The 12,500-nt window shown below is 47.5% G+C and overlaps 1 protein-coding gene across 1 annotated transcript in view; it reads left to right on the forward strand.

Moving 5' to 3' along the window:
- Positions 1-12,500, forward strand: part of tnk2b (tyrosine kinase, non-receptor, 2b) — a 37,837-nt gene that overhangs the window by 14,033 nt on the left and 11,304 nt on the right. Inside the window, 8 exon segments of the mRNA XM_072668789.1 lie at positions 1,142-1,351; positions 3,609-3,761; positions 4,638-4,915; positions 5,302-5,428; positions 5,542-5,783; positions 6,622-6,816; positions 7,526-7,617; positions 12,080-12,500. The exon segment at positions 12,080-12,500 is cut by the window's right edge and continues 401 nt beyond it. Coding sequence (XP_072524890.1) covers positions 1,142-1,351; positions 3,609-3,761; positions 4,638-4,915; positions 5,302-5,428; positions 5,542-5,783; positions 6,622-6,816; positions 7,526-7,617; positions 12,080-12,500 — 1,718 coding nt within the window.

Below are 12,500 nucleotides of genomic sequence, written 5' to 3' on the forward strand. Positions count from 1 at the left end.
CTGACCGTTCACCTGCTGCCTCATTTATACTCACCTCCTGACAGGAGCCACTGCAGATGAAGATAATCAGCTCACCTGTCAGTGGTACTAATGTTCTGGCTGATTGGTGTAGACATCGTGTCTGACCGTGTGTGTGTGTGTGTGTGTGTGTGTGTGTGTGTGTGTGAGAGAGTGGGTCAGTGTGTGGGTCAAGGCTGAGTCTGGCCGTCTGTGCGTCTTTCACATTCTGTCAGGATCCTGTTCTCTCTGGCCGTCTATTTCTGTCTGTCTGTCAGAGCTGTTCTCAAGGCTGCAGCAGAGTCTCCGAGCTGCTGTTGTACACACGCACACGCACACGCACACACACACACACACACACACACACACACTCTAACAGCAGCTCTGAGTTCTGCTTGTTTCTTCATCTGTTCTCTGCTGGCTGTAGTTAAATTAATGTAAGCTGTGGGTTCAGTCCATGCTCCTCGGTCCCCTGCTCCTCAACCCTGCTCCTGGTTCCTTGCTCCTGGTCCTTGCTCCTCATCCCCCTGCTCCTCATCCCCCTGCTCCTCGTCCCTTCTCCTCCTCCCTGCTCCTGGTCCCTGCTCCTGGACCCTGCTCCTGGTCCCATTGCTCCATTTCTCCTGCTCCTGGTCCCATTGCTCCATTTCTCCTGGCCCCTGCTCCTGGTCCTATTGCTCCATTTCTCCTGGCCCCTGCTCCTGGTCCCATTGCTCCATTTCTCCTGCTCCCCAGAATAATAAAGAACACAGTAGAGACAGTATTTCAACAAAAGCAGGATCTCTTTTTAATCCCCTGGATTTCAGAAGAAACACTGAATGAGCAGGTGTCCCAATACTTTTGTCCTTTTAACGTATGTAATGATGATGTAGCAAAAGTATTTAATAGTAATAGTAATAGACTCTTTTAACTTTTAATGGAAGCCAATGTCAAAAGATTTCATTGGTCATTCTGGAGCGTTTCTATTGGTCCGTTCATCATGACATAATTTTGATGCAATGTAAAGAACAGCCAGATTCACATTATGTAAAAAAATAAATAATTAAAACGGCAAATGTATGATTGTAAATTTATTTATTAAAAGCAGTTATTTATTATTTTTTTATTATTTTTTAATCGTTGTCCTCTCTGTTCTCTCCATCAGGTGTTTAGTGGGAAGAGGCCGGACGGAGACTTCCAGCCTCAGCCAGCCAGCACCTTCCGGAAACTGTCCCCGACGCCCCCGGCGGACGGCCAGCCGCAGGCCCTCACCTGCCTGATAAGCGAGAAGGAGCTGGAGCTGTGCGAGAAACTGGGCGACGGGTCCTTCGGCGTGGTGAAGAGGGGAGAGTGGTTCACCCCCACCGGAAAAGTGGTGAGCGAGCGAGCGAGCGAGAGAGAAAGAGAGAGAGAGATTGTGTTAGGAAAACAGAGGCCGCTTTGTTAAGGGCCGCCAGGGGCCGGCCGTGACTGACTTTGCAGATGCACGATACAGACTCCATTCACACACTGGGGCCGGCGGCGAGCAGCCGAACGTGTGAATGGTAGTGTGTGCATGGTGGGGAAAGGGTGGGAAGTGACAGCAGACACAGATTTAGGGTCAGCACTCACTCCTGGACTCTCACTTTTCTCCTAATAGAGCCGTGAAAGTCCTGACGGGTCGGGACGGACCGGCTGGGAAGTGGCTTTGGAGCGATTGCTTGACTTCCTTGCTTGAAGTCCTGGTCTTGGTCTAGGTGTTCTCTGAGAAGCTTGAGTCTTTTTTGGGCAGCAATGGTTACTGACTGACCTTCATTCATTCTGGAGGAGAAAAGATCAGTCTGGCAGGTTTAGCTCCTCCCACTCAGTCCGTGTAAACATTAGCAACATTAGCACTGTTAGCGAGCGCCCTGGACACCACAGCTAGCAAAGAGACACAGCATCGTATTTCTACATTAAACTACCCACCAAGACCCGGCGCCGAGGGCTCTGACCCAGGACAGATGGCTCTGACCCGGCACAGAGGGGTCTGACCCGACACAGATGGCTCTGACCCGGCACCAAGGGGTCTGACCCGGCACCGAGGGGTCTGACCCGGCACCGAGGGCTCTGACCCGGCACCGAGGGCTCTGAACCCACACAGATGGCTCTGACCCGGCACCGAGGGCTCTGACCTGGCACCGAGGGCTCTGACCCAGCACGAAGTGCTCTGTTTCTCAGGGTTTTCACCAAACCAAGCTAAAGAAGCAAGTTTCAGACCCCTACATTTCCCCACAGCTCTGAGGGTCCGAGCTAACCACGTTGTGCACGCCGCTTGCTGTGTGTTGGCCAGCTGTGTTCTCCAGGGCAACCACTGGGAGAACTAAGGGCTTGAAAGGCCTGATTGAGGGTCAGCGGTCGTGCGAAATGAGCTGGGGGTTGAGTGAGAGCATCGTTCTCCAGGACATCTGCACCACTCAGCGGTCGGACCCCTGAGAGATGGAGGGAGAGAATAAGGCAGCGCTGGCTTTGCAGTGTCGGGTTTTACAGCGAGTAGCTGTTATCCAGACGCTCAGAGCCGGCGCTCCAGATTCCCAGAACCCAGCTGATCCAGATCTGTTCTACGCATAAATCTAACCTTAATTAAGGCAGATCGTGTTTTGGCGTTTACGGGAGCTCTTTTACAATGTGGAATACCGCGTTAACGTCTGAGACGGAGCCGTCACGCTGGGAATCATGTTACTAGGCTCAGAAGCCCGGCAACAGCCAGCAACAGTGTTAAAGCAGCCAAATGGGATCATCTGCATTTTTGTGGGTTTTTCAGCAGTACTGATCGTCCCAGCTGCGAGGAGACGTCCCCGGTCGGGTTAGAGGCTTTGTTTCAGGCACATTCGGGCCCTTTGACTCCTTTAATGGCTCATATTTCACATTTTCTTTGCTTTGTATATAACAGCTGTGCTGGATCATGCAAATTGAATGCTACACTATATGGACAAAAGTATTGGGACACCTGCTCATGCATTGTTTCTTCTGAAATCAAGGGAATTAAAAAGGAGTTTATCCTGCTATTGTTGGAGTAACTGTGAAGTAACTGGGAAGAAAAAAGGCTTTCTATTAGATTTTGGAGGAGCATTGCTGTGAGGATTTGATTGTATTCAGTGACAAGAGGGATCAGTGAGGTCAGGATGTTGGACAGATGATCACCAACCCACCTCATCATCCCTAACTCCCCAACTTATCCAAAAAGTATTGAGTAGAGCTACACTTTCCTTCCAGAAAACACAGTTCCTCCACTGCTCCACAGCTCCTCAATGCTGGGGGGCTTTAAATCCCTCTACTAGCCCGCGCCTGGCAGAGAGTCCTAATCTATTGGCAGTACCTTTCTATAGGGACTAGACAAGCTGTGTATGTGTGCATTTGTACATCTGTGTCAGCAGTGGGTGCAATGTAAAGTAGTTGAAGGCATTCGTTAGAAGGGGTGTCCACAAACTTTTGGACATACTGTATATGTAAAGGACCCCCTGCTCTGAACTTGGTCTTCAGTCAATGTTTCTCAGTCCTGATGATCTTGGTCCTGATCCCTCTCTCTCTCTCTCTCTCTCTCTCTCTCTCTCTCTCTCTCTCTCTCTCTCTCCCTCTCTCTCCGTGTCCCTCGTCCCTTCCTCTCTCTCCAGCTGAACGTAGCTGTGAAGTGTCTGAAGACAGATGTGCTGAACCAACCGGACGCTCTGGACGACTTCATCCGAGAGGTCAATGCCATGCACTCTCTGGACCACCAGAACCTCATCCGCCTCTACGGAGTCGTCCTCACACACCCCATGAAGATGGTAAACAAGCAGTGTGTGTGTTACCTGACACAGATTTGAATAGGGAACAGCTTTAATTTCTTCTCTCTCTCTCTTTCTAACTCGCTCTCTTTCTAACTCTCTCTCTCTGACTCTCTCTCTCTTTCTCTCTAACTCTCTTTCTCTCTCTCTAACTCTCTCTCTCTAACTCTCTCTTTCTAACTCTCTCTCTTTCTAACTCTCTCTCTAACTCTCTTTCTAACTCTCTCTCTCTAACTCTCTCTCTCTCTAACTCTCTCTCTCTCGCTCTCTTTCTAACTCTCTCTCTCTCTAACTCGCTCTCTTTCTAACTCTCTCGCTCTCTTTCTAACTCGCTCTCTTTCTAACTCTCTCTCTCTTTCTAACTCTCTCTCTCTCTCTCTTTTTTTCTAACTCTCTCTCTCTCTCTCGCTCTCTTTCTAACTCTCGCTCTCTTTCTAACTCTCTCGCTCTCTTTCTAACTCGCTCTCTTTCTAACTCGCTCTCTCTCGCTCTCTTTCTAACTCTCTCTCTCTCTCTTTCTAACTCTCTCTTTCTAACTCTCTCTCTCTCTCTCTTTTTCTAACTCTCTCTCTCTCTCTCTCTCTTTCTAACTCTCCCTCTCTCTCTCTCTAACTCGCTCTCTTTCTAACTCTCTCTCTCTCTAACTCACTCTCTTTCTAACTCTCTCTCTCTTTCTAACTCGCTCTCTTTCTAACTCTCTCTCTCTTTTTCTAACTCTCCCTCTCTCTCTTTCGCTCTCTTTCTAACTCTCTCTCTCTCTCTCTCTCTCTCTCTCTCTCTCTCTCTCTCTCTCTCTCTCTCTCTCTCTGTCTCTTCCTGTCTTGTATTTTTCTCTATGCTTTTCCTCTCTCTCTCTCTCTCTCTCTCTCTCTCTAGGTGACGGAGCTGGCTCCTCTAGGCTCTCTTCTGGACCGTTTGAGGAAGAACCAGGGTCACTTCCTCATCTCCACTCTGTGTCAGTATGCCATCCAGATAGCCAATGGAATGGCCTACCTAGAGTCCAAGCGCTTCATCCACCGCGACCTGGCAGCCAGGAACATCCTACTGGCCTCCAGCGAGCTGGTCAAGATAGGAGACTTTGGCCTGATGAGGGCGCTGCCCAAGAACGACGACCATTACGTCATGCAGGAGCACCGCAAGGTCCCCTTCGCCTGGTGAGTGATTGCTGTCGATCGTTTGGGGTTCAGAACTGCTAGATCCTTCCAGGTTGGAGTCAGTGCACACATGCAATATAAGTGAAAACCGGACTCTTCAGACCTCCTGATGGTCCATTTCCAAAGTTCACGTCTCCATTGTTGGCCTTTCTCGCTGTGGACTGGGGCTTGACGTTTCGTAGATTCTCCAACCCGGTGGTCTGGCCGTGAGTATTTTTGCCCTTGTCAGAGACGCTCAGGTCTTCACACTGCCCCTTCCTCCCACATCCAAGACGTTGACTACAAGAACCGACTAAGCCAGACCTTCACTGACATAGAAGATATTCTGGTGGTCATAATGTTTTGGCTCATCCGTTTCTGACTATCTGTATGCTTGTGCATTCTAGGTGTGCCCCAGAGAGTCTGAAGACCCGCACGTTTTCCCACGCCACAGACACGTGGATGTTCGGTGTGACCCTGTGGGAGATGTGCACTTACGGACAGGAGCCTTGGCTGGGCCTCAATGGCAGTCAGGTACTTACTGTCTCACATCACCAGGGCTGCAGTACTCCACAAGGGAGCATAGGGGGCAGCATGGATTCGGCCGTTTCGCTGACCACTGCTGACGCCAGCTTTCGCTCTTTCAGATCCTCCATAAGATTGATAAGGAGGGCGAGCGTCTGCCCAAGCCGGAGGACTGTCCTCAGGACATCTATAACGTGATGCTGCAGTGCTGGGCGCAGAAACCCGACGACCGGCCGACGTTCATGGCGCTGAGGGAGTTCCTGGTGGAAACCATGCCCACCGACATGAGAGCCTTGCAGGACTTTGACGAGCCTGACAAACTGCACATCCAGATGAATGATGTCATCACCATCATTGAGGGCAGGTATGGTTTTCCACACAAATTCTCTGCTTGTTTCAATATGTCCTAAAGTTTGTGGACACCCCTTCTAATGAATGCATTCTTTAAGTTGCACTCATTACTGATACAGATGTGCAAATGCCAAACACACACACACACACACACACAGCTTGTCTAGTCCTTGTAGAGAAGTACTGCCAATAGAATAGGACTATCTGGAGCAGATCAACATGAACCTATTGGCACCATGCTGCTGCCTAATAATGCCAGGTGTGGGCTAGTAGAGGGGTATAAAGCCCCCAGCATTGAGCTATGGAGCAGTGGATGGATGGTGGAGCTCCATCCGAACCTTTTAGGATGAGTTGGGGAGTTTGGGATGATGAGATGGGGTGCTGATCATCTATCCAACATCCTGACCTTACTAACACCCTTTTTGCTGAATGCAGTCAAATCCTCACAGCAATGCTCCTCTAAAATCTAGTAGAAAGCCATCTTTCCTGGACAGTAGAGAGAGTCACTCCAACAAATGCAGGATCAACTTTTTTTTTTCTTTTCAATACCTTAGATTTCAAAGGAAACAACAAATAAGCAGGTGTCCAAATACTTTTGTCCATACTATGTGTACACAGTATAATGTAGTACAGCTGCCCTATTTCACACAGGTGTTTTGATAGGGGGCCAAAAAAACAGAAAACTTGCTCATAAGCCAGTGGCTGTCCTTGTAGGAGTCTGGGGTTGAGTGCACAGCGCCACCTACTGGCCTGAACCTGAATTTTTTCAATAACAAGTCTATAAAAAGGCTCACTTTACTATCGGGTACCTTTTAAAAAAAAAACAAAAAACACACTCTTCTCCTCTACAGGGCGGAGAACTACTGGTGGCGAGGGCAGAACAAGCGCACTCTAAAGGTCGGTCAGTTTCCCCGGAACACGGTCACCTCTGTAGCCGGCCTTTCAGCCCACGACATCAGCCGACCGCTGAAGAACAGCTTCATCCACACAGGCCACGGAGACACCAACCCTCACCGCTGCTGGGGCTTTCCAGACAGGATAGACGAGTAAGACACAACACCCAGACACACACATGCACACACACTCGCACACAAACCCAGTGGCAAAGCCACCCACCTCGTCCTTGTCTAGCAGGCCAACAGCTTTGCATTTGGTTTGTTTAGGCATTATTTGATATTGCTGCTTATTAACAGCCTATTAATAACCTCTGAGGCTTTTTTTTAACCTTAGGTCCAACTCAAAGGGCTTTGCCATCACAATTAATCAGATATTCTCAGCGCGAACCCTTGGGTAACCCTTCTTTATGGTAGAATTATTTATTTAACCAGTAGGGATTCCCCATAGCTGTCCTTTAGAGCCCACGCTATGCACTTTTTGTGTTTTTCCCAGTCCAGCACACCTCATTTAGCTCGTTAAGTAATTATCAAGCCTGTAACAAATGTGTCAGATGGAGTAAGGAAAGCCTGGGAACTCTAGGAACCACTGATTTAGCCCTGTTGTCTTTTACAGTGCCCTTAAATGCATACCTTCAGATTTTATACAAGGGTGTTTGGACTAACGGCTTCTCCTCTAAAGTCGCAACTGCTTGGAATTATCTTCTGGACACACTAGAGCCTTAAACTCTACAAACTACTGTGCTTTCACATTCTCCACAAGAGGGCAGCAGAGCACCGCTCAAACTATTCCTCCTGCATTTTCTGTGGTATACTGTGGTACCAGTTAAAGTCCTGTCCCGCTGTGTTGTGCTCCCTGTAGTCTGTACCTTGGGAACCCCATGGACCCTCCGGATGTTCTAGGGCTGGATCTGAACGCTCCCAGACCCACTCAGCTTCCGGGGCGAGCCAAAAGTGAGTGTTCTCTCTTCCTTTTTCCTTTGTTTCACGTTTGCTGATGCTTTTGCTGCCTTTTGCTGCTTTCTTTAGCCGTCCCTAACCTTTCTTTATCTCTCTTCTCAACACGCCCTTTCTCCTCTATTCCTTGGTTGCACCCTCCATTCTCCATCCACTGTCCTGCCTCTGTTTTCTACCCTGCTTCTCTTTCTGGACGCTGTTGTACAGAGGAACCTCCCCCTCGGCCACCTCAGCCAGCTTTGCTTTTTAAGAGTAAGTGTGGCTGCTCTGTTCAGTTTGCCCCCTCTGCTCTGTTCTTCTACCTCTGTTCTACAGCTTTAATTTGATCCAATTCAAACCCAACATGCTCTGCCTGGCCGTAGCTGTGCTGTTCGAGTCCAACTGAGGTCTGACAGATTCGTCTGAATCTGACTGTAGCAAAATAAAATTCCATCGGAATCAGACTGGAGCTCATCAAAAAACCATAGCCCAACAAAATGCTGATTGTCTGATCTTGGCTGTAAGATGCCACAGTCTGACAGTTACCCAAATCCAACTGCAGCCCCACAAAACCGTCAGAATCTGATTATTGGGTGACAAAATTGTCAGGATCCAACTGTAGCCCAGCAAACTTGCGTGAATCTGACTGTTGCCCAACAAAACTTCTGTCTGAATCCAACTATAGGCAAACAGAATGGCCTACGTCTGACCACAGCCCAGCACAATTGCCTGAATTGGACTGTAGCTCGACAGAATTCTGCCTGAATCTGACTGTAGTCCAGCAAAACTGTCTGAATCTGACTAGCCCAACAAAATGATGGCTCTCACAACTGTCCGAATCTTACGTCTAACTGCAGGGGGACAAAATTGTCACAATCCGACCACAGTCTAGAAAACTGGCTGAATGGGACTGTACAGTGCATCCGGAAAGTATTCACAGCGCTTCACTTTTTCCACATTTTGTTAGGTTACAGCCTTATTCCAAATTGTATTAAATTAATCTCTTTCCTCAAAATTCTACACAAAATACCCCATTATGACCATGTGAAAAAAGTTTTCTTGAGAGTTCTGAAAATTTATTAAAATTAAAAAACAAAGAAATCATATTTACATAAGTATTCACAGCCTTTGCTTAATACTTTGTAGAACCACCCTTGGCAGCAACTACAGCCTCAAGTCTTTTTGAATATGATGCCACAAGCTTGGCACACCTCTCTTTAGGCAGTTTTGCCCATTCTTCTTTGCAGTACCTCTGAAGCTCCATCAGGTTGGATGGGAGACGTCTGTGCACAGCCATTTTCAGATCTCTCCAGAGATGTTCAATCGGATTCAAGTCTGGGCTCTGGCTGGGCCACTCCAGGACATTCACAGAGTGGTCCTGAAGCCACTCCTTTGAGATCTTGGCTGTGTGCTTCGGATCGTTGTCCTGCTGAAAAATGAACCGTCGCCCCAGTCTGAGGTCAAGAGCGCTATGGAGTAGGTTTTCATCCAGGATGTCTCTGTACATTGCTGCATTCATCTTTCCCTCTATCCTGACTAGTCTGGCAGTTCCTGCTGCTGAAAAACATCCCCATAGCATGATGCTGCCACCACCATGCTTGACTGTAGGGATGATATTGGCCTCGTGATGAGCAGTGCCTGGTTTCCTCCAAACATGACGCCTGGCATTCACACCAAAGAATTCAATCTTTGTCTCATCAGACCAGAGAATTTTGTTTCTCATGGTCTGAGAGTCCTTCAGGTGCCTTTTGGCAAATTCCAGACGGGCTGCCTTGTGCCTTTTACTAAGGAGTGACTTTCGCCTGGCCACTCTGCCATACAGGCCTGATTGGTGGATTGCTGCAAAGATGGTTGTCCTTCTGCAAGGTTCTCCTCTCTCCACGGAGGAACGCTGGAGCTCTGACAGAGTGACCATCGGGTTCTTGGTCACCTCCCTGACCAAGGCCCTTCTCCCCCGATCGCTCAATTTAGATGGCCGGCCAGCTCTAGGAAGAGTCCTGGTGGTTCCAAACTTCTTCCATTTACGGATGATGGAGGCCACTGTGCTCATTGGGACCTTCAAAGCAGCAGAAATTTTTCTGTATCCTTCCCCAGATTTGTGCCTCGAGACTATTTTGTCTCGGAGGTCTACAGACAATTCCTTTGACTTCATGCTTGGTGTTTGCGCTCTGACATGCAGTCAACTGTGGGACCTTATATAGACAGGTGTGTGCCTTTCCAAATCATGTCCAATCAACTGGATTTACCACAGGGGGACTCCATTTAAGCTGTAGAAACATCTCAAGGATGATCAGTGGAAACAGGATGCACCTGAGCTCAATTTTGAGCTTCATGGCGAAGGCTGTGAATACTTACGTAAATGTGATTTCTTAGTTTTTTACTTTTAATAAATTTTCAGAACTCTCAAGAAAACTTTTTTCACATGGTCATAATGGGGTATTTTGTGTAGAATTTTGAGGAAAGAGATTAATTTAATACAATTTGGAATAAGGCTGTAACCTAACAAAATGTGGAAAAAGTGAAGCGCTGTGAATACTTTCCGGATGCACTGTAGCTCATTAGAATTCGGTCTGGGCTCGACTGTAGCCCAGCAAAACTGTCTGAATCAGACTGTAGCTCAACAAAATGATGATTGTCTGATCTTGGCTGTAAGATGCGGCAGTCTGACAGTTACCCAAATCCGACTGCAGCCCCACGAAACCGTCCGAATCTGACTGTATTGTCAGGATCCAACTGTAGCCCAGCAAACTGGCGTGAATCTGACTGTTGCCCAACATGACTTCTGTCTGAATCCAACTGTAGGCAAATAAAATAGTCTAAATCCGATCACAGTCCAGCACAATTGCCTGAATCGGACTGTAGCTCGACAGAATTCTGTCTGAATCTGATTGTAGCCCAGCAAAATGATGTCTAGGCTTGGCTGTAACCTCACAAAACTGTCCAAATCTAACGTCTAACTGCAGGGGGACAAAATGATCACAATCCACAGTCTAGCAAAATTGCCTGAATCAGACTGTAGCTCAACAAAATTGTCAGAGCTTGACCAGAGCTCAACAAAATGATGTCTGATCTTGGCTGTAACTCCACAACAGTGCCAGAATGGGTGACAACAAAATTGTCTGAATCCGACCATAGCCTAGCAAAATTGTCTGAATCCGACCATAGCCTAGCAAAATTGTCTGAATCGGACTGTAGCCCAACTGAATTTTGTCCCAGTCTGACTGTAGGCTGATAGAATTGTCTAAATGCAGTTGTAGCCCAGCAAAATTGCATAAATCGCACTGTAGCCCAACAAAATTGTCTAAATCCGACCATAGCCTAGCATAATTGTATGACTCTGACTGTAGCCCATTGTATGGGCTTGACTGTAATGCGACAAAGCTGTCTGAATCCAACCGTACCTAACACAATTTTCCGAATCCAACTGTAGCCCCAAAAACTGCTACAGTTGTAGCACTATGTATAAACAGTGATTAGTCAGGGATTTTGCATTTGCATTGTAGCAGCCTTGTTTCCCTCCTCTTCATCGCCTAACCTTCTGCTCCCTGTCTCCACTAATCTGTATGCATCCATGAGTTACAAGGTGATGGAATCGCACCAATCTTCTCAGAGAGCAGACCCCAATCTGAGAACATGACTTTTCCCTCAGGCTTAGAGACTGTAGTTGAGGCTTAGGTGCCTCAGACTTATTTGCAGATATTGTCAGCACTTTTCTCTGAGTAGGCGAATGTCATTGGGATTAATTTATGCTTGGATGGACGACTTCTGCTTTATTAAGATTGTCACTCATGGACAAGGGAGTAGGAATGCACCGATCCGATACTAGGATCGGATATCGGTCCCGATATTAACAAAATTAGCTGGATCAGGTATCTGATAATTAGGCTGATCCATGGAAGTGTGGAAATAAATAAACGACAAATGATAATTTAGTAAATTTATATCTGTGTTAATTTATTATATTATATAAAGTAATGTTGAAGTCAGTCCTGATGCCTTAAGTCACTCCCACATGGTGAGGTGTACGGTTTATTAATTCAGCAATGGTATCGGACTGGTATGGGGTATCGACTGATATGCAAAGTTTATGTATCGGTATCAGAACTGAAAATGCTAATAAACTAATGAATGCTTTTTTTTTTTTTTTTTTGTAGGCCAAGAAAAAAAGTGCTGTAGGTTCTATATAGAACCACTAGAGCGTAAATGTATATTGCAATGTTGCAAATATGATAAACATGTGAGATTAAGATGCAAAGGGATCCGTAAAGAACACCAAGCCTATGAAACATGGGGGTGGTAGCATCGTGTTGTGGGGCTATTTTGCTGGGGAAAAAAAGCTGCTTCAGAAAGTAGATGGCGTCATGAAGAAGAAACACAGGGTGCCCTTTACATTATGTGAGCACTACATGGACCAATGATAAAGGTCCAAAATTACTTACAATTCAATCTTCTTACATTAATGGGTGTTTTTGTGCTTTAGAGCCGACTTACGACCCAGTTACTGAAGACGAAGACCTAACTTCCTCCAGCATCAAGCTTCTCTCATTGAAGAAAGCTGGCATGAAAGGCCTCAAACTCAAGCCATCCGCTTGGGTCCTGGCCACCAAGCCCGTTTACGGCCTCCGGACCCCTGGAGGTGGGACCCCTACAGAGGTTTCGCTTATAGACTTTGGGGAGGAATTCCCTTCACCTACCCCCTCCCCCTCCCCTGTGGTGGAGGCTCATGTTCCTACCCTTGCGAAACTCTCTCTGGACGCGGAGAACCTTCTGGACGGAACTCCTCCCCAGAGCCCCTCCCAAACTCTACCTCGCCCACTCCACCCCACCCCGGTGGTGGACTGGGATTCCAGGCCACTCCCTCCTCCCCCGACGTACGACGACGTAGCGCAAGACGAAGACGA

This window comes from Salminus brasiliensis, chromosome 23 (assembly GCF_030463535.1).
Source record: "Salminus brasiliensis chromosome 23, fSalBra1.hap2, whole genome shotgun sequence".
NCBI classification, from domain to species: domain Eukaryota; kingdom Metazoa; phylum Chordata; class Actinopteri; order Characiformes; family Bryconidae; genus Salminus; species Salminus brasiliensis.